Source organism: Phyllopteryx taeniolatus, chromosome 14 (assembly GCF_024500385.1).
Source record: "Phyllopteryx taeniolatus isolate TA_2022b chromosome 14, UOR_Ptae_1.2, whole genome shotgun sequence".
NCBI classification, from domain to species: Eukaryota; Metazoa; Chordata; class Actinopteri; order Syngnathiformes; family Syngnathidae; genus Phyllopteryx; species Phyllopteryx taeniolatus.
The window spans coordinates 7861920-7881735 of record NC_084515.1 but is presented as its reverse complement, the minus strand read 5'-3'; the positions used below and the strand labels follow the sequence as shown (position 1 = coordinate 7881735).

The window sequence follows — 19816 nt, the reverse complement described above, 5'->3', positions numbered from 1 at the left end:
GGCTGCACGATATTGGAAAAATTTCAAACAGCGTAGTGAATAAGTTTTCGCAACGGTGTAATGCCTGCTGCACACTGAGCAACACAGCCGAATGCAACTGAAGTGGACCATTTGAAAAATTAGTTGACTCTTCTGCGCACAACAAGGGACTGAGCACCACACATTGACCAAAACTGACCCTATATTGGGTTTTGACTCTTCACGTACAAAAATACTGTTATGACTGAGATTTTTAGGCCATTTAAAAGTAATGCTTGAGCAACGTAAAATATGACTTTCACTGTAGGGAGGTATCAATCTAATGAATTTATATAAAATTCAGTTGACTGAACACGAAACATTTTACGATAAAGGCGCATTCATTTCAATTTTTTTTAGTCCAATTTCCCTTTTTGTTTCTCCCTCCCTTTTTCAGACTTCCAACATTAATTTGTAAATTTCAAAGCTGAAGTTCCAATTCCTTTAAACGCATTATTACGCTGACTGCTTTGGTGATGCCATTTTTGGTGTACATAGCAAAATGCCTTTTTCCACACAAAGCAGATAACACCTCAGATTTTAGTTTTTTTTGTTGTTTAGACAGTGATCAAAATGATCTGCAATGGAAATAAAGGTTCTTTTGTATAGCAATGGAGTTGGTCTAGGCCAAGGTGAGCCACAATGTCTTCAATATTAAACTTATTCAAGAACAGTAAACCGCTGATTACTGAGCAAATAGGATAAAGATATTGGCCTTCAAAGTAAAAAAAATAAATAAATAAATAAAATAAAAGCCCTAAAAGTGACAGCTGCAAAAATGGCACAAAAAGTACAAAAGAAACGCACAATTCATTAAAACAGCAACAACACAAAGCCATCCTAACTAATGTGCAAAAATCTAAATGTATAAAATATTGGATTTTACACAAAACAAGTATCAACCACATGCTAAACTTCGCACCTTTAGACAGAGAGAAAAGTAACTCGACACAGTTTGCAAAATCTGCACAGTGCACACTTACTGACAAAAACTGAAAAAGAATAAGCAAATTATGCAACTGGCATATAAAAATGCCTAGAAAACTCACGCCGCAGCAGAAAAAAAGTTTTGACGAGCCCCCAAATATATTAAGACCTCTTTAACTTGTTAAGAGATTGCAACATATAAAAGGACGCCAGAGACAAAAGGAGTGAGGTCAAATGCCACAAGTATTATTTTGCCCCAAAAAGGAATAAAGTCAAACAAGCCAAAAGGAATGGAGTCCCAGACCAAAGGAAAATAAACAGGGACAACAATGGACCAAGCCAAATCACAGGTTGTCGTATCCAACGCTGCCCCCCTAACTAACCTAAGAAAAACCTACAAAAATAGGTTATCAAAGAAACAACTCAAAAAGTGGGCTACCAGTGGTCACCAGGTCGAACTAAAACAAGAAAAGCTTCAGCATGCTACTTACTCATGGAGATGGGCAGCTGTGGAAAAACAAATTAGTTATAAATCAAAAGAAGACTTGACCTCAACCCCCAAAAATCACGCTCAATCTCACACTTCCTCACCACTCCTGAGTGCTAATTGTCCTCAGGTGCTGCAACAAGCAGGTATGAGAGGGAGGGACCACCTAATGGTGGTCAGAAGAAGTGAAGGCAACGCATCATAGCCACATGTATCAAGTGTTATTTTCTATTAAAATAAACAAAACATGGCAGGCGGCACGGTGAGCGACTGGTTAGAGCATATATATATACACATATATATATATATACACATATATATATACACATATATATATATATATATACACACATATATATATATATACACATATATATATATATATATATACACATATATATATATATGTATACATATATATACATATATATACATATATATATATGTATATATATGTATACATATATATAAATATATATATATATATGTATATATATGTATACATATATATATATATATATATGTATACATGTATATATATGTATACATATATATATATATATATATGTATACATATATATATATATATATACATATATATATATATATGTATATATATATACATATATGTATATATATATATATGTATATGTATATGTATATATATATATATATATATATATATATATATGTATATATATATATATGTATATGTATATATATGTATACATACATATACATGTATATATATACATATATATAAATGTATATGTATGTATATATATATGTATATGTATATATACATATATGTATACATGTATATCCTGTCCTGTCTCTTTTAACAGATCTAGATGTAAATACCATGAAATAATAGGTGGAATTCTGAACTTCTGTCTCATATTCATCATTTGATCTGAAAGTAATTGACCTTGCTGATCCAATACTTATGGAGGGGACTGTATATGTATAGTCATAGAACAAATTAAACTCGTAAATCAAGGCACCACTGCACTTGAGACTGAATCAACAGTGCCTCTGTAGGTTTCTGCCAATTAGTGCACTTCATTTTGCCTCAAATGCTTTAAAGGGCCTTAAATCCCTCCATATTTCACTAGACTCAATCAAACACTTCTTCTCGATGAATGAAGCTGGAATTCTGAACTTTTGTCTCATATTCATTTTTTGATCTGAAACCCAAATGTCTTCGGTATACAACAAAAAGGAATTGACCGTGCCGTTCCAATACTTTTGGAGGGGACTGTCGGTAAGCTGGGACTACACCATTTAAAAAAATAAAACAATCTTAAAACAGACTAAAATGCACAGGAAGCCAGTGAATGGAAGCCAGAATTGGAGTTATGCGCTCCCTCCTACATGCTTTATCTAATAAGGAGGCAAGCAGCAACATTTTGAGTCAACTGGAGACGTTTGAGGGAGGACTGGCTGACTGAAATAAAGTGCATTACAGTAACCCAGCCGAGCTATAACGAAGGCATGGATTACTGTTTCAAAGTGCTGTTGCGAAACAAGAGACTTTACTTGAGCCAGCTGCCTAAGATAAAAAAGCTGGACTTGAAAACAGCACCAATTTACCAATCTAATTTAAAATCAGTCCAGTTTCAAACCTAAGTTCAAGACTGCTGGCCTTTGATAGTGTGAGAAGGGGGGTGGGGGGTTATTTACAAGAGCCAATGGGACCAAACACCATAATATCTGTTTTCAATGCCAGTCATGCTTTAATGTCCTCAAGACACAACAAAAGTGGCTTTAAGGAGAGTGCGTCCTTTTCCTTAGTGGGACATAAATCTATCATCCACATAACAATGAAAAGAAATCCAATGCTTTCTCTGGATGGAATCCAGTTGGAGCAAATATAAAGAAAACAGCAGGGGCCCTAAAATTGAAACCTGTGGAACCCCACAAGACAGTGGGGCAGAGTGGAACTCTGAGCAACCAAGGCTTAAGCACAGAGTTCTTCTGCCTGTCAGATAGGACTAAACCACTCAAGAGCGACTACAGTGCATTCAGACTAACAAATGTAGGTTATGTATCTGCTTTAAGAACCGGCGATAAACAAGGACCCACTGTATACAATTATTGTTTAAAGTGGAATATGGTCCGCTTAAGATAGTCATTAAGGGTGTATAAAATGATGGCAGTTTATTTTTGAATTGAACAGTGAAACAATCCATCTGGGATATTGTTAAGGCAAACCGTAATCCACTGTGACTGACAAAATACATTTTGGACCTTTATCATGTGGGCTGAATGTGGGAAAAACAAAATGTCAGCATGATGAGACAGCAGTGATGTGTTGTAGACACAGACCTAATAATAATGTAACGATCTCCGAGCAGTGCTGATCATAGTGCTGGGTTTATTTTAGACAATGTAATATTTAGAGGCCAGCTATCGCTGATGTGACGCATCATCAGACACAGACGTCACACACTATGAGGACTGGAAGCCTGAGGAATTATAACACCCTCTCTCTAGTCAGTGTTGAGCTGTAAATTCAACAGTCATTGATCAAAACAAGTCAATGTAACACCTCATCCCATTTGAAATGCAGAATTAAACTCCCTCACATGGAGGCATTCATGAATGGGGGAACATTTCCATAAAAGGAAAAGCCGCAGACTAGGCGCAGTATTATTTAACATAAGGAAACACACGGATTCAGTCTAATGTCTTCACCTCAGTCTTGCCAGCATTTTTTTCACAATTTCACAGACAGTTAGCCTGCACTGACATAAAGCTGATACGAGGTTAAACATAAAAGACTCTTGACTTGTTTTAACAAGGGGCTTTGCAGCAGCCTGGTGGAGTGCTTAGTATTCTGCTGTTGGCTCCAGATCAATAGAAACTACGTCAGCAGCTGAAGGGATTTCTAGCTGTGGGAGGGGAAAGACCCAATGACTATAAATGTCACAGCACCACCAGCTGGACACACTGATAAAAGACACCAGTGCAGCATCACTGCAGCGTTTTTTTTTTGTCCTTTTCTGTGCATTCTGCAATCTTACACCTTTATTGTATGTAATGTCATTTTTGCGACCGTGATGGCTGCTTTTTTTCCCTCTCATCCTGGTCTTAATAAAGTATCGAAGTTGGTAAATCTTTGACATTTTACTTAAAGTAGAACAAAGCACACCAAAAAAGGTGTGTTGTTAACAAGCCGGACAACGATTGAATGTTTTTTGTTTCTTTTCCAATATTGTATGTTGCTGACAGGCTATTACTTTCAAAATACTGACATTTAATTTCCCAATGGCTGTCACGCATTCAGTCCACACTAGTAGCCAGCTGCAGCTTTCACCCTTCAATCTAAAAAAACATGAGTAAAAATGTGTTGCTTGAATGATGTTTTTTTTAATGCAGAATCAAAACAAAAAACAGGACTGTAGTCCTTAATGTGCAAACAAAAACATGCAGCACAGTATGACAGGAACGATGGTGAAATGAGATAGATAACTTTGCATTCCCAGCAGTTTTGTCTGACTATATTAACACAGTATTTTATCTAACAAGATAAATTCCATATTAGTGTGATCGTACAGTGTTTTAACTAAAGCATTCTGATACAAATAATAATTTTTCTTGTGATCCATTTTTACAATATGTATTATATTACAAAAGAATCAAGGAACATAATTGCTTGCATTTATGCAGCGTCCATGAACACACCTCACGCACTCATGCAGCTACGGCGTGCATGCCTGCAGTAGTTTCATTCTGAAGTGCGAAATAAGAAATGGAGCAGGTGGACATTGTTTCCCACGTCGTCTTTCATAGTTATCATACAAGGAGTAAGTATACAACACTCTGGGCTGCTCTGTATGTTGTTTGAAGAGTTATAATTTACCGAGAAATGGACGCTAATCTTATTTGTTTGTCCAAACCGCTCCCTCTGCTGATCACTTTTAATATTACAATTGATTCACTGTCTATTACAGTACACCAACATCGCAATGACGATGCTCAAACAATATATCGTGCACAAACAATATATCGTGCAGCCCTAATACCCACTATTAGCACAATTGTGGTCAAATCTAAAAAGCTTGCCTTCAGACACATTTTTGAGAATTGGCAGCGAAAATATTTTTTATTTCACACTTGAGGCACAACTATTTGTGTCGCACCCAAAAAGTCTGTTTCCATAACATTTTCCTTTAATGAATGCTGCTGTCTATGAAAGTAATAGGAAGATACAGAGCTACGATAACAAACATCTTGGACTTGAAACCCCACCGAGAACATCAGATAGACACAACACTCACCTCGCAGCAGGTCTGAAAGGAGGGGTCCACACTCTTCAGGAATGGTAAAATCTCCTTTTCCAATGTTCTCGAATAGCTTATAGATGTTGTCCCCCTCAAACGGGTAAAGACTTGTAGTAATGTTATATCTGAATGGAGGGAAACATCAAGGGAATCACTGCTATATCTTTGAATGGTATTTTACTACACTAATATAGGGCTACAGTTACCAAATATTTTATGGCTCGATTATACTACTGCGCACCCCATTGATGAATCAAGAAATCGGATAACAATGAATTTTGCATTATCCATTTTCTGAGCCGCTTCTCCTCACTAGGGTCGCGGGCGTGCTGGAGCCTATCCCAGCTGTCATCGGGGACGAGGCGGTGTACACCCTGAACTGGTTGCCAGCCAATCGCAGGGCACATACAAACAAACAACCATTCGCACTCACAGTCACACCTAGGGGCAATTTAGAATCTCCAATTAATGCATGTTTTTGGGATGTGGGAGGAAACCGGAGTGCCCAGAGAAAACCGACGCAGGCACGGGGAGAACATGCAAACACCACACAGGCGGGGCCGGGGATTGAACCCGGGTTCTCAGAACTGTGAGGCTGACGCTCTAACCAGTCGTCCACCGTGCCGCCGAATTTTGCATTATGAAACATCAAAATGTGCAAATGAGGTAGAGGTATTATTGTTGTCCACTCGCATTCCACACTATAATATTTGTGACTTTGTGGGTGTGTGGCTTTAGAAGGTGGGGCCTATCCTGGTGAATGATGTGGGAGTCAGCGAATGAGAGTGTAGAGTTGGCATGTCTCCGTGTTGACTGTTGAGTGAATGAGCGTCAGTTATGGGCATAGCAACGCCTATAAGAATTTGCTTAATAAGTGTTCATTTTGTTAAAGTTTGTTCAACAAAGTGCATTGGCAGCTGTGTCTATCTTGACCACTTTTGGACGCAGTACAATATGTTCTAACTAGCAGTGGTAGGCTATAAGGCTATACTGAATTAGCTAAAATTTACACTTTGTAATGGTCATCGTAGATGCGCTGTGTATGATAGTTCTGCTTTGTAGTAGACACATTACACTTTATCTTCGTTTTTTGAGCGTGAAATGATCCCAAACTTTGAGCATTGTCTTTTATGTGGTCTTTCTTTCTGGTTTGCTGCCATCATACCAACTTATTTGAGACTGCAGTAACATTAATTTGTGTGGAAAAATGATTACTGCGAAGCTTCGAAGCAGAGATTTACTTCAACTTTTTTGTAATAGAATTATTCAAGTTATTCGATTACCGTAATTTCTCATGTATAATGCACACCCCCCCCCAAAAAAAAAATTGTCAAAAGTCAATACTACGCATAATACATAGGTATAGGGGCAAATGGAAAAAACTTTCACATTTTATAAAAGTATGCCGCCATCGAGTGGTTATGAAAAAGCTGTACACTTTCATTTCAAAATGCCACCGCCACCTAGTGGTTATAAAAAAGGTGTCGCCAATATAACAGGGGTACGTATGACTGCATATATGTACATTTGTGCTGATAAGTTTATATACCCTGGCAGAATTTTTGAATTGTTTTATTTTTTATTTAAATATGACTGATGACTGAACAACAGCCATCATTAATTTCTTTATGGTTATGTTATGTTTAATGATAATGCTTTTCTGAAATGCTTGACCGTTTAATTTGAATCCCATTAAAATAAAATGTGTTTCGCCTGGTTCTTCATGTTTTCTTTAAAGAATTGTACCCATCTTACAAATTCTGCCTGGATAATCAAACATGATCTCAACTCTGTGTTTTCTAATTGACTAAATAAAAGTAGGGCTGTGAATTTCAAAATAAGAGCAAGTAAATTAAAATAAGGATTAAGTGTTCAAACCAGGTGCTTAACTTCTTTATAATCATTCTCTGAAAAAAACCTAACAAAATACAGGTATTACTTCATGTTTTGATCATATGGGTAGAAGCAAAATCATGCATTGTAAAAATGCATTATATATAGGTCATTTTGAGGTCAACTTAGGGTGCATATTATACATGGGTGCGCATTATACACGAGAAATTACGGTAATTGTTTCAGCCCTACATGCTACTCACTCACTTTTTAGCTGTCACTGTTTTTCACTACATACTATTCCTTCCTGTTATTTAGATAAGAAAAATAAAGGCTCTCTCTCTCTCTCTCTCTCTCTCTCTCTCTCTCTCTCTCTCTCTCTCTCTCTCTCTCTCTCTCTCTCTCTCTCTCTCTCTCTCTCTCTCTCTCTCTCTCTCTCTCTATATATATATATATATATATATATATATATATATATATATAAAAAACATTTTTGACACCTCACTAACTTGCTAGAATAATACAAATAAGAGGACGAATAGTTTTGTAAACAGTGCAGAAGGGTGATAAAACCTGTGACTACTCACAGTGTTACTCCCGCTGACCAAATGTCCACTTTAAAACCTGAAAAGGTGTCCAGGCCGTTGGCAATCTCCGGAGGCTGAAAGGCCGGAGAGCCCTGACTGGTGCGACACGTGTCGTCCTCTGCAAATGGGTGCAGGGCCTGGACACAAATGTAAAGCAAAGTAAACCTCAACACACATTCCATCTCAGTCCATTTTGTACACTTCCTTCTTGTTTCACAAAATGAAACAAATTTAGATGGGTGCGCTTACTTCTGCTACTCCCAGGTCAGAGATTTTAAGTGCTCCATCTGTGGTCAACAGCAGATTGCCTGGTTTAATGTCTTTGTGAACAATTCCTTGGCTGTGCAAATATTCAAGGCCATCTAAGAGTTGGCAAAAGTACCTGCAGAAACAAAAAGGTGCGTGACCAAGTGTGCTAGCCAACAATTAAACAAGGTGGACAGATTAGGGTTCCTCACTTAAGAACTTTTGCATTTTGAGAGAGGTGATTACACATTCATGCAATCATCCGGCAGTTATTTGAAATGTACAAGCGCAGCGGTTCAGGATCTAAATTTAGGCCTGGAGCTATTGTTGCAGAGGATGAGTCTAAAAATAGCAGAAATACAGAAAAAGTGGGGGTGAGAAGAGCGAGAGAAACGACAACCCGTACCCGTGAGCTTGAAATATAGGAAACCTTTTTTCCGGGACACTGTCCAGCATTTCTTGCATCCCGCACACACAATACTCCATCACCATATACGTATGTCACAAGTCAAGGGCATTCAAAAATCCAAGCAATACAATCACTGGTCACAACTTTAGGTAAACATGTACATTATCTTTAGCGCTAATACAAAAGCTGAGGTCAAATATATGGCTTTAAATGCTAAGACACTGAGTTACTACAATAAAAATAGGGCTGCATGATATTTTCTTTGAGCATCATCATCGCGATGTACGTGTGCGGAATAGTCACATCGCAGGGTCTGCTGCGATGTTAGCGTACTGCAATATACAGTTAATATTAAAAGGTGACCAGCAGAGGGACCTGTTTGGACATGCTGAAAAGGTAAAAAGATTGTACACCTGCTGCATTTCCCATTTCGCTCTTCAGAGTGAAACTAGGCAGCCCCGTGGCAGTGAGCGAGGTGCGTTCAAGTACACTGCGTAAATGGGAGTGAATGTGTTTTTTTTGGTAATAAAGTACAAAAGTAATGGATTACTATGAAAATCGGAATGCTTTAGTTAAAACAATGTATGATTACATTGTGATAATATGGAAATTATTTTGTTTTGTAATATAAAAATAGATAAATAATTTCATTAATATAGTCAGCCAGAGCTGCCAGGCATGCAAAGTAATCAATGTCACCATCGTTCCTGTCATACTGTGTTGCGTGTTTTTGTTTGCACATTAAGGACCAAAATCCTGATTTTGTTTTAATTTCTCATTTTAAAAACACCATTTAAGTAAAACGTTTTTCCTCATATTTGGAAATTGTAGGGTGAAAGCTGCAGCTGGCTATAAGTGTGGACTGAATGTGTAGCAACAGTGGGGAAATGAAATGGCTGTATTTTGAGGGTAACAGCCCATCAGCAACATATGGGCGGAACAAAAAATAACTATGAACTAGTTCGTTTTTGGTAAATTTAGTTCAAAATTTTGAATATAAAACTGCACTAGTTCATTTTTGGAACGATGAACAGAACATTCCCAACACTGATCCTGTATTATTTCACATCGCAGGGTTATAAAAATAAATAAATAAATGAATAAAAGTCATTTATTTCCCATATCGTGCAGCCCTAATTAAAAGTACATTTATAATTGTGGTTGTAATTTGCGGTGGTGTACAACTGCGCATTTGTTTGCACTATTCTGGTAACTTCCTTTATCTAAGAGGCATTTTGTATCTATTTACAATAAACATACATGTGTACCTAACGAACAGCAATCTCTGTGTATCTTTTACCTAGCTTTTAATAATTGAAGTGAGACGTTTACAAAAGAAGAACGCTACCAAACCCCTTAAAAAGGGATCAAGAGGATTAAGGATATATTTTCTCCTTCTCTTCATTGTATAGAACGTCCACCAACTGAATCACATTCTTGTGTTGGAGTCTTCTTAGCAGCTGAATCTCCCTGTAAATAAGACAAAAACATGGAAATGATTAATCAAAGGGTTTTAGATGAACATTTAGTTACTTACAATATTTTTACAAACACTCAAAACCACCATGTCAAAACCCCAGGGAAGTTCAACATTCATCACTAAGCTGTGAGAGTTTATAATACAGTGAACCCCCACTATTCCTGGGGGATAGGGACTGAGACCTGCTGCAAATACTGTAGTGAAAATCTGCAAATAATTGACACCAGCCTGCCTAGAAGGGGTTTGTAATTGTGTATAGATGCCATGAGATGGCAGCAAAGCACTTAAAATAGGGAGGACCACAAAGCACCAACACCATGCATCTAGAAATGTACACAATCATGAACCCATGTTACATAAACAACTGTATTCAGTAGGTAACTCATTCACTGCCATGGACGTCTATAGTTGTCAATAGGATTCCAATGTTCGGTTCTGTGTTAATACCAAGTTTGTAGAAAACTGTAATGTTGAATACATTCCAGTGGCGTTGCAGTAATTTTGAGTAAAGATTAGGGGAAGAATCTTGGCTCGTCCCATCAATTGTTAGGGAGAGAAATGCCAACACGTTGGAAGTTGAAGTTTAGTCACCTCACACTCACATAGAGTATGTATACTATATGTATGGTATAAACAGAGTATGTCCCACAGTAGTTAGTAGAAATTGTGTGTCGCGATTGTGATAGAAGATGACGCAGTTCATGGAGTCAGTGGCGAAAGCCATGCAAAAAAATAAAGCCACTGACGTTAAATTCGAGCCAGGCAGTGAGTCAGGGAAACAAACCTTTTTTGTGGTGAAAGAAGAGAGTCTACTCTTAGTTTTGGTAGGTTTGGTGCTTCCATAGTCACAGAGGAGACTATTCTGTGGGTCTTGAAAAATCAGTCACAATGATTTAAGATGACCGACAATATGGGGACCTCTTAAAACATCCATCCATCCATTATCTGAGCCGCTTCTCCTCACTAGGGTCGCGGGCGTGCTGGAGCCTATCCCAGCTGTCATCGGGCAGGAGGCGGGGTACACCCTGAACTGGTTGCCAGCCAATCGCAGGGCACATACAAACAAACAACCATTCGCACTCACAGTCATGCCTACGGGCAATTTAGAGTCTCCAATGAATGTGGGAGGAAACCGGAGTGCCCGGAGAAAACCCACGCAGGCACGGGGAGAACATGCAAACTCCACACAGGCGGGGACGGGGATTGAACCCCGCACCACAGAACTGTGAGGCTGACGCTCTAACCAGTCGGCCACCGTGCCGCCCCTCTTAAAACATCTGGCAGTGAATTAGTTAAATTATGCAACACAAACAAATCACCTTCACATGAAGCTCGTCAATAGTAATAGCTAGCATACTAGTACAACATACTAAATACCACGCTAGCACAAACTGACGTGAAATCTTACATTGGCAAACTATATGCACTAACACTTAACACAAATAGTATTATGTCATAACACTCAACTTATGGAATTCACACACAGGCACACACAAAATAATAAAAGTTAGGGAATACAGCCAAATTGTCACGTCAAACGTAAACTACACGGGTTACTACTAATAGTATTAGTAGCTGCATCGGGAAAGAAACAGAAATATATTTGGAGTTTCACTTTTGAGAGTGTATGCGGTGCATTCAAGGACTGCCAACAAAACAAAACATCTCAAACAGACTAAAAAGCATTATCAATGAATTTAACCTAACAACACCATCATTCCAACAGATGGTGGAATGATTTTGATTTATTGATTTAGCCTGAGCACAAAAAGTGAATAGACAAGATTCTCAGCAAATACCAGACAGCCCCCCCCCCCCACTCCCTCGTTTATTCACATGCATAATAAAACTACATTTATTTAAATTAAAATAAATTCAGAGCTGATTCTGAAGGCATCTCTTATAAAGAGCTGATTGACATGCATCTTCACGGTACTGGTGTTTATCTAGTAGAAGGTGCGCAGATATCATTCCCAAAAAAGGCGTGTCTTGCCTTGAACGTTGTCATGGAAATGACATTGCTTAGTCGACAGAACTGAGAGCAAAGGGAGACACGACGACATCCACATATACACAGGCCTCGACAGGCTCAAGGATCCTGCTTGAGACCTCCACCAAATAGAACAGATGTACTGTTTGCGCTCTTTATACATGCCATCTTGAAGACTTTCTTCCCTTCGTGAACTTGTGCGACGGCTCCCTAGTGCTTCCTCTATAATTAGTGCAGGTTGCAGTAATATTTAATGATGTGTGGTGTGATTAAATCCTCTGATATTCTGCAAGAAAATTGGAAATCCAGAAATGCTGAATCAGAGGGCAATAAGACAGATACAGCGGCTGAAATAAATAATTAGCGTCACCATTTTTCTCACTAAATATACATCCAAAGGTGCTATTGACCTGAAAACTTCACCAGATGTTGGGAACAACCCAAGTAATCCATACATACAAAGAAAGTAGAACAAATAAGCTCATAAATTAGGTTGTGTGTAAAAATGTGAACTGACACAGGGAAAAAGTATTGAACACATGAAGAAAGAGAGGTGCAAAAAGGCATGGAAAGCCAAGACAACACCTAAAATCTATCAATAATCAAACACCAATCCAACCCCTTGTCAGTGCAAATGAATATTAGCTGGTTCAGTCCTAATTGATGGCCTACATAAAAGTCTCATTGCCAAGGTGTGAGTCAAGACACATCTCATGATGGGTAAGAGCAGAGAACTGTTTCAAGACCATCGCAAACTAATTGTTGCAAAACATAATGATGGCTTTGGTTACAGGCGTATATCTAAGCTTATGAGCGTTCCAGTGAGCACGGTTGGGGCCATAATACGTAAGTGGAAAGCCAATCATACTACCATAAATTTGCCTTGATCAGGTGCTCCTTGCAAGATTTCTGACAGAGGAGAGCAAAGAATATTCAGAAGAGTTGTCAAAGAGCCAATGACCTCCTGTGGAGAGCTTCAAATAGACCTGGAATTAGTAGGTACTGTTGTCACAAGGAAAACAGTGAGTATTCGGAGGTGGGAACATGATGGTGTGGGGCTGCTTTTTAGAAAATGGTACTGGTAAATTTCACATTATTGAAGGAAGGATGAATGGGCAAATGTACAGAGACATTCTTGACAAAAATCTGCTGCCATCTATGAGGATGATGAAAATTAAACAAGGGTGGACATTTTATCAGGACAATGATCCAAAACTTAGTGCCAGGGAAACTTTAGATTGGTTTCAAAGAAAAAAATAAAAGCTGCTAGAATGGCCAAGCCTATCACCTGACTTGAATCCAATCGAAAATCTATGCAAAGAACCGAAACTCAGGGTCTATAAAAGAAGCCTACCGAACCTTCATGATTTGAAGACTGCTTGTGTGGAGGAATGGGCCAAAATCATACCAGAGCAATGCACGCGACTAGTTTCTCCATACAGGAGGCATCTTGAAGCTGTCATTGCAAACAAAGGCTTTTGTACAAAGTATTAAATAAATACCAGCTGGCGTGTTCAATACCTTTTCCCTGTGTCATTTCACATTATTACACACAACTTCATTTCTGAGCTTATTTGTTCTATTTTCTTTGTATGTAAGGATTACTTGGGTTGTTCCCAACATCTGGTGAAATTTTCAGGTCAAAAGCACCTTTGGAAGTATATTTAGTGAGAAAAATGGTGACCTGTTAAATACTTATTTCAGCCACTGCAAGAGGGAGACAATGAGATGTGGGAAGACAAATTATTAATAATGCTTGTTTGTTTCACATTGCAGTTTTGTCAACCTATAACCTATGTCAGAAAGAAGAGAAAAATATCGCAAACTCACTCAAAACTAAAAAAATATTTGCATCCCTTAATGAGAGGCTATTCGTCAGAATCCGTAACACGAGTGGTACGACTTCAATCAGTGTATATTAAAAACGCTGAGCACCACTCTGTCATGCCCTGAGATGCCGCTAAAGTCCTGGCTCAAAGGAAATTAGCAATAGGTGTCAAGGAAGTATGTTTAAGTGATACATCTCAACTATTCTACTACTAATGACACCACTAATACTACTATTTAAGACTACAATTATATTGTTACACTACTTAGAATACAATTATATTCTATGTCTTCTTGCACTATTTATCCATCCATCCATTTTCTGAGCCGCTTCTGCTCATTGGGGTCGTGGGCGTGCTGGAGCCTATCCCAGCTATCATCGGGCAGGAGGCAGGGTACACCCTAAACTGGTTGCCAGCCAATCGCAGGGCACATACAAACAAACAACCATTTGCACGCACATTCACACCTACGGGCAATTTAGAGTTTTCAATTAACGTGCATGTTTTTGGGATGTGGGAGGAAACCGGAATGCCTGGAGAAAACCACGCAGGCCGGGGAGAACATGCAAACTACACACAGGCGGGGCCGGGGATTGAATCCCGCTCCTCAGAACTGTGAGGCTGACGCTCTAACCAGTCGGCAACCGTGCCGCCGCACTATTTATCCTTTGTTTTAAATATTTTATTATTTTTTTTATCCATGTCCTTGCACTCACATTGCATGATGATCACTACAGGTTAAAGCAAATGGACAAATTACGCCATGATCTGTTAATATACAATAAAGTCACACAGTATTCCTCTCTAGAGACTGAACTAATGTACACAGTTTAAACTCATGGTGACAGATGCTCTGGCTGACTGTCACCATGGTTCAAGCTGTGGTAACAACCGTATCGTAATCACCGTAACCATCTCAGAATCACGACCACAGACCCAACCAGCCATAAAACAGCAGAGAGTACTATTTAAGTCTCTGCTATATGACGTAACGTTAGCTGTAATAGCTGACACTTCTGAGTGAACTGGCCAGAGGCTAATATGCAGCAGCTCATGGGTCTGCTGCTGATAGACAACCATAAAAACAGAAACAACAGCCTCTGTTCAGAGCAAAATAAGTTTTTAAAGGTATATCAAATAAGAACATTTTTTAGAAATTGGTTTGGTAGTTTCTCTATACAGTGTTCCTCAGCGATATCACAGTTTATCATTTGCATCTCCTCTATATCGCAGACTCTAAGCAAACGTTTAGTATTGAAGCAAGTCCGAATTTAGAGTTGCGCATCTTCAGAGTACCACCCCATTGTGCCGCAACATGCCGGGCTGCACTGAGGTCTACTGTAAGACATGCAGCAGTAGTAGTAGTAGTAGTAGTAGTCAATAGTCTTGGCTCCCATACAACCGAGACAATATACACTTGTGAGTACTTTTGTATGCTCTGCTTGTATGTGTTGCTGCTCCGTGCGTGTTAAAGTAGCAGTTGCTTGAATGTTTATAATTACCATTATATCGATGCTAATTTCCATTAGCCCAACTATGGTGTATCGACTTTATTCTTTTGTAAGTTTTAAATGGTAACAAACTTTAGACATTCTGTCTTTTATGGACTTTTTTCCTCCTGGTTAGCCACCATCGTGCAAATTTATTTCCACATGGAGTGGTGCATGTAACATTACTATGCATGGAAAAATGATCCAAGTGAAGCTTTCCTGTTCCTTCTACTTTTTTGTAATGGAGCTATTCAAGTTATTCAATTGTTTCAGTCCTAGAAGTTATGATATTTATATACATTATTTGAGCATCATGTTAAACAACAAGTCAGGACACTCACTTTTTCACATTGGCTTCTCCATTTGGAATCCTCCTCAGCTTCTTCTTTTTCAGTATCTTGACAGCTCTGCGGCAGAGGGTTTCTGAGTCCAGCATCTCTTTCACTTTGCCATATGATCCTTCCCCCAGCAGATCCCCCATCAAGTACTTTCCTATCAACTTTGCTCTCTTCCTGCGCGGCTGATAAATCACCTCGGTGGAGTCGATGCGGTGAATGAACGTGTCCATCTCCATCAGTTCATTTTCATTCAGGTAGTTCAGGTGATGTATCTCTCCGATACTCATGACTGATCCACCGATTGAGCCTCCTGTACAAAGTACAAATCTTCTTGGTGCCGGAGAGAAATCCAATGTTAACCTCTTGGTCCGAAAATGAGAGGTAATAATGATAAATACTGAACGTGGGCGAGGGAGAAATTAGGCTGGGATGGGGATCAGACCAGATTTGTAAACATTATTGTTCTATTAAATCAAAAGTTGCACACTAAGGTGAAAATGTATTGGGTCTACTGTCTTAGTGTTTACGTTGTGCCTTTTGTTTGAGACAAATGCACTTCAACAAAAAAATATATTTTTTTGTTTGTTTTCTACCCTCAGCTATGTATGGATTTAATACAATTCAGCCTTATGTAGGGGCAACAAGCCCTGGTTTAAGGCAATGTAGCACAACATTTCTGTCAAGGATCCATGCTGCCTTAGGACACACAAGCCTGTACAGCTGGACTTCATCCAAACACACTTCCACTGCTAACTTCATGCAGCGGTGTCACCTGGGCTTCTGTAGGAAGACCAAGCCGTCCAAAAGTGTGCTCCTCCGAGCCTCAGGTGTCCTCCATGCCACCCTGGTTCCGGATGCCTGGAAACAAGGTTCATTTAAACCATTAATGAAAATACATGGTGCTGAGTTATTTAAATCATAACTAAAGCATACAAAGACAGCAGTCTTTGGGTTATTACATGTTATAAATGCGAAAAACAAAAACCCTCCATCTTTGCTGAATTCCAAATATTCTGCAAGGAAGAGTGGGCCAAAATATCTCCACAGAGATGTGAAACACTCATTGCTTGATTTCAGTTGTTGCTGCTGAGGATGGCCCAACCAGTTATTAGGTTTAGGGAGCCATTATTTTTCACATAGGGCCAGGTAACTTTGAATAGTTTTTTTCTCCCTTAATAAATTCAATCACCATTTAAGTACAGCATTTTAAGTTCACTTGGGTTATATTTGTCTATTTACATTTGTTTGATTATCTTAAACATTAAAGTGGGGAAACAATACAAAAATATAAGAATTTGATATTTGATTTCTTCACGGCACTGTAGATTGGCTAAATATGTGGAACCACCTGCTCTCGGAACGTGGAAGGAATTTGCCTGGAAGAATCTTGTGTGTTTGTTTTTTAATTACCCCAAAGTTGAAATTTGGTAATGTTATGTGTCAGGTATTGGGATAATTACATTTGAATCCTTATATTATGTGTGTATGCAACTTTTAGGACACTACTATTCTTAAAAGGGATAAATATCTGGTTAAAGTAATGTTAATAGTGGTGATGGGGGAATAAGGACAACAGGTAACGGTATTGGGCTGATATGGCCTTAAATTAAGATATCAGGTACCTGTAAAGGTTGCCGATACCAGCCACCGATACTTAAGGCCAACCGATACTTAAGGCCCCCCCAAAATTTGACCGAGTAAATCCTCCTCGCCATTAGTTGCCGCTACACTGCAGTGATTTGTCACATCATCGATTCAACGTGTGCTTTGTTTACAATCCGTTATATGCGCAACCTACTTCTGCATTTGGCAAAACGAGTCCAAGCACTTCCTCCCGATTCGTGTGACTGGCAAACGGGGCAGTGACAAAGCTACCGTAGGACTTTTAAACGTCTGTGTCATTAACACAATGTGTCAACACAAAGCGACTAAAGATGAAAATATTTTATGTTTAGGCTTTGTTCGTGTTTACATAATTATATCATATTTGTATAAATGAATGATATACATGAAGACACCAGCTATAAAGAATACAACATTTTAGCAAGGACTTCAAACAATCAGGTAATCAAACCGTAATAATGCTTGTTAGCGTAGCATACACAGGTAGTCAGCTATCCCATTTTCTGGGTTTGGTCATGGGACGTTCAGCATAGTGGATTATCTGTAATTGTGTTCATTAAAAAATTAGGTATCAAAAATACTAGTGGTAAGTGGTATCGGTATTGGTGAGTACTTGAGTGAGTACTTGTACAGTCTGAAAAAAGTGGTCTGGAACATTCCTTGTTGATAGCAGCACAAACCTTAATAACAAGGAACTGTGGGAAGGTATCTATTCCACCAAAGGACCAGTGGATAGCCACAATTGAATAAATCTTTCGGATGGGAAAAATTAACACTAAGACAAAAAGTGAGAAAAGCAAATAGACAAAAGCAATAGACTCTGCTGACACCCAGGACTTTTGTTGCCTTATGAACTCTTCTTCGGTTTGTTTTGTGTTGTATCTTTAGTACGTTATAATGTTGTTCATAAAACTTAAAAACTCAAGTGACAAAAAAAGTTATCCCCATTGGGAGCCAATCATAACATAAGACGCACCGTTATTGGGATTGCTGGTGAGAAAATCGGTTTCCGAAAAATAATAGTAATAATGATATACAATAGTTAGAGCATTGAAAGCAAAATTAATATGATGCCGCAGTGACAATATATGCTCAGGTACAACTATGAGCTAGGCAGAATGCTAACGTAGCACATCTGGTTGAATGAACTAGCTTGCCGTACTGTACTTTTAACAATGCTGCTCCTTTCACAGCACGCATTCGTGAAACATAGCCTGTCCACAAACTTTCCAGAAAAATACATTCCTACGAAGTGCAAAAAGCGAGCGTTATTTGGGATGCGTGAAAACGTCGTCACACAAGTGAAGCTAGCGGTGACATGCAGCTCTAGCTAGCCATCACTGCCATTTACAAACGTCAAGCCGAGCGCTTTTTATTTACCGGTGATGTTGGGAAAAAGAGTTGTTGTGTCAAGCTTTATCCTAAACCAGAGCAGACCCACATCATGCCCTCACGAGAACAGCAGCAATTGGCACCGGGAAGCAAGCATCCAGATAAATCCAGCTAATGCAAGCTAACAGCTAGTTCATCGCCAACTCCTCCGGTGTGGAAAAAAAAAAAAACTCACCTAAAACACGCGTGAATCTTTGCTCAGTTGCAGGCTTTTATTTGCTTCTCATATGTCCGTTTTCAAAATAACAAAAGTGTGACTCAAACCAAGTTGCATATCAATTATTTTCTTTCCGGACTCTTCGTATTACTCTTGCCAGTCAGGTTGTCGCCATCTTGTTTACCTCCCCCCCACCCCCCAAAACTCAGGTCAACTCGCACTGTCAGTGAGCGCGTTACTGCGTCAAATCAAAGTTTGCCAAGTCAAGGAGCGACAAACAAATACATGGACAAAACACTTTTCTACATAATCGCTGTGTCGGAAACATTCAGGACGCGCTCATCTCCTCTAGGGTGGAAAGCATTCATTTGCAAAATACGCGCTGATTTCATTCATCACTTGAAAACAGATTCACTGTGTAGTGGGAACGCTTGTTTATTTTTTCCACAGCACTATGGGAAGCATTTGTTAGCTTTAGACAGTAAGGCTTAAGTGGCCTCTTATTGATGCCTTAGCCAATTCGAGAGTGACTTTTGCTTGGCTGGGGTTTCAAGAGTTATAATTATCCCGAGTAAGCCCCCTGGAGAATGGCATCGTGAAGGTCTGATTTCACTTATCTGTCACCTTACTCACGACGAGGCTCCTCCAAACAGCAATCCCTCATGTTCAGAACCAGGGACATTAATATTGTTGATAATAGTTAACATACAGGGGTAAATGCCTG

General features: G+C 38.9%; 1 protein-coding gene across 7 annotated transcripts in view; it reads right to left on the bottom strand.

The window, feature by feature from the left end:
• stk11 (serine/threonine kinase 11) overlaps window positions 1-19307 on the bottom strand; it is a 31364-nt gene extending 12057 nt beyond the window's left edge. The window contains exons 1-8 of one of the 7 annotated variants that reach the window (XM_061796784.1): window positions 19111-19306; window positions 16693-16778; window positions 15924-16247; window positions 10180-10263; window positions 8791-8880; window positions 8388-8520; window positions 8139-8275; window positions 5716-5843 (exon numbers count right to left, since the gene is read on the bottom strand). In XM_061796784.1, the coding sequence (XP_061652768.1) occupies window positions 5716-5843; window positions 8139-8275; window positions 8388-8520; window positions 8791-8880; window positions 10180-10263; window positions 15924-16207 (856 nt within the window). In that variant the 5' untranslated portion in view covers window positions 16208-16247; window positions 16693-16778; window positions 19111-19306. Of the gene's footprint in view, window positions 1-5715; window positions 5844-8138; window positions 8276-8387; window positions 8521-8790; window positions 8881-10179; window positions 10264-15923; window positions 16779-18923; window positions 19046-19110 lie in introns of those variants that run through there. The other 6 variants (XM_061796782.1, XM_061796786.1, XM_061796785.1 and 3 more) reach the window with 6 other exon arrangements.
• Between the last annotated feature and the right edge of the window lie 509 nt (window positions 19308-19816).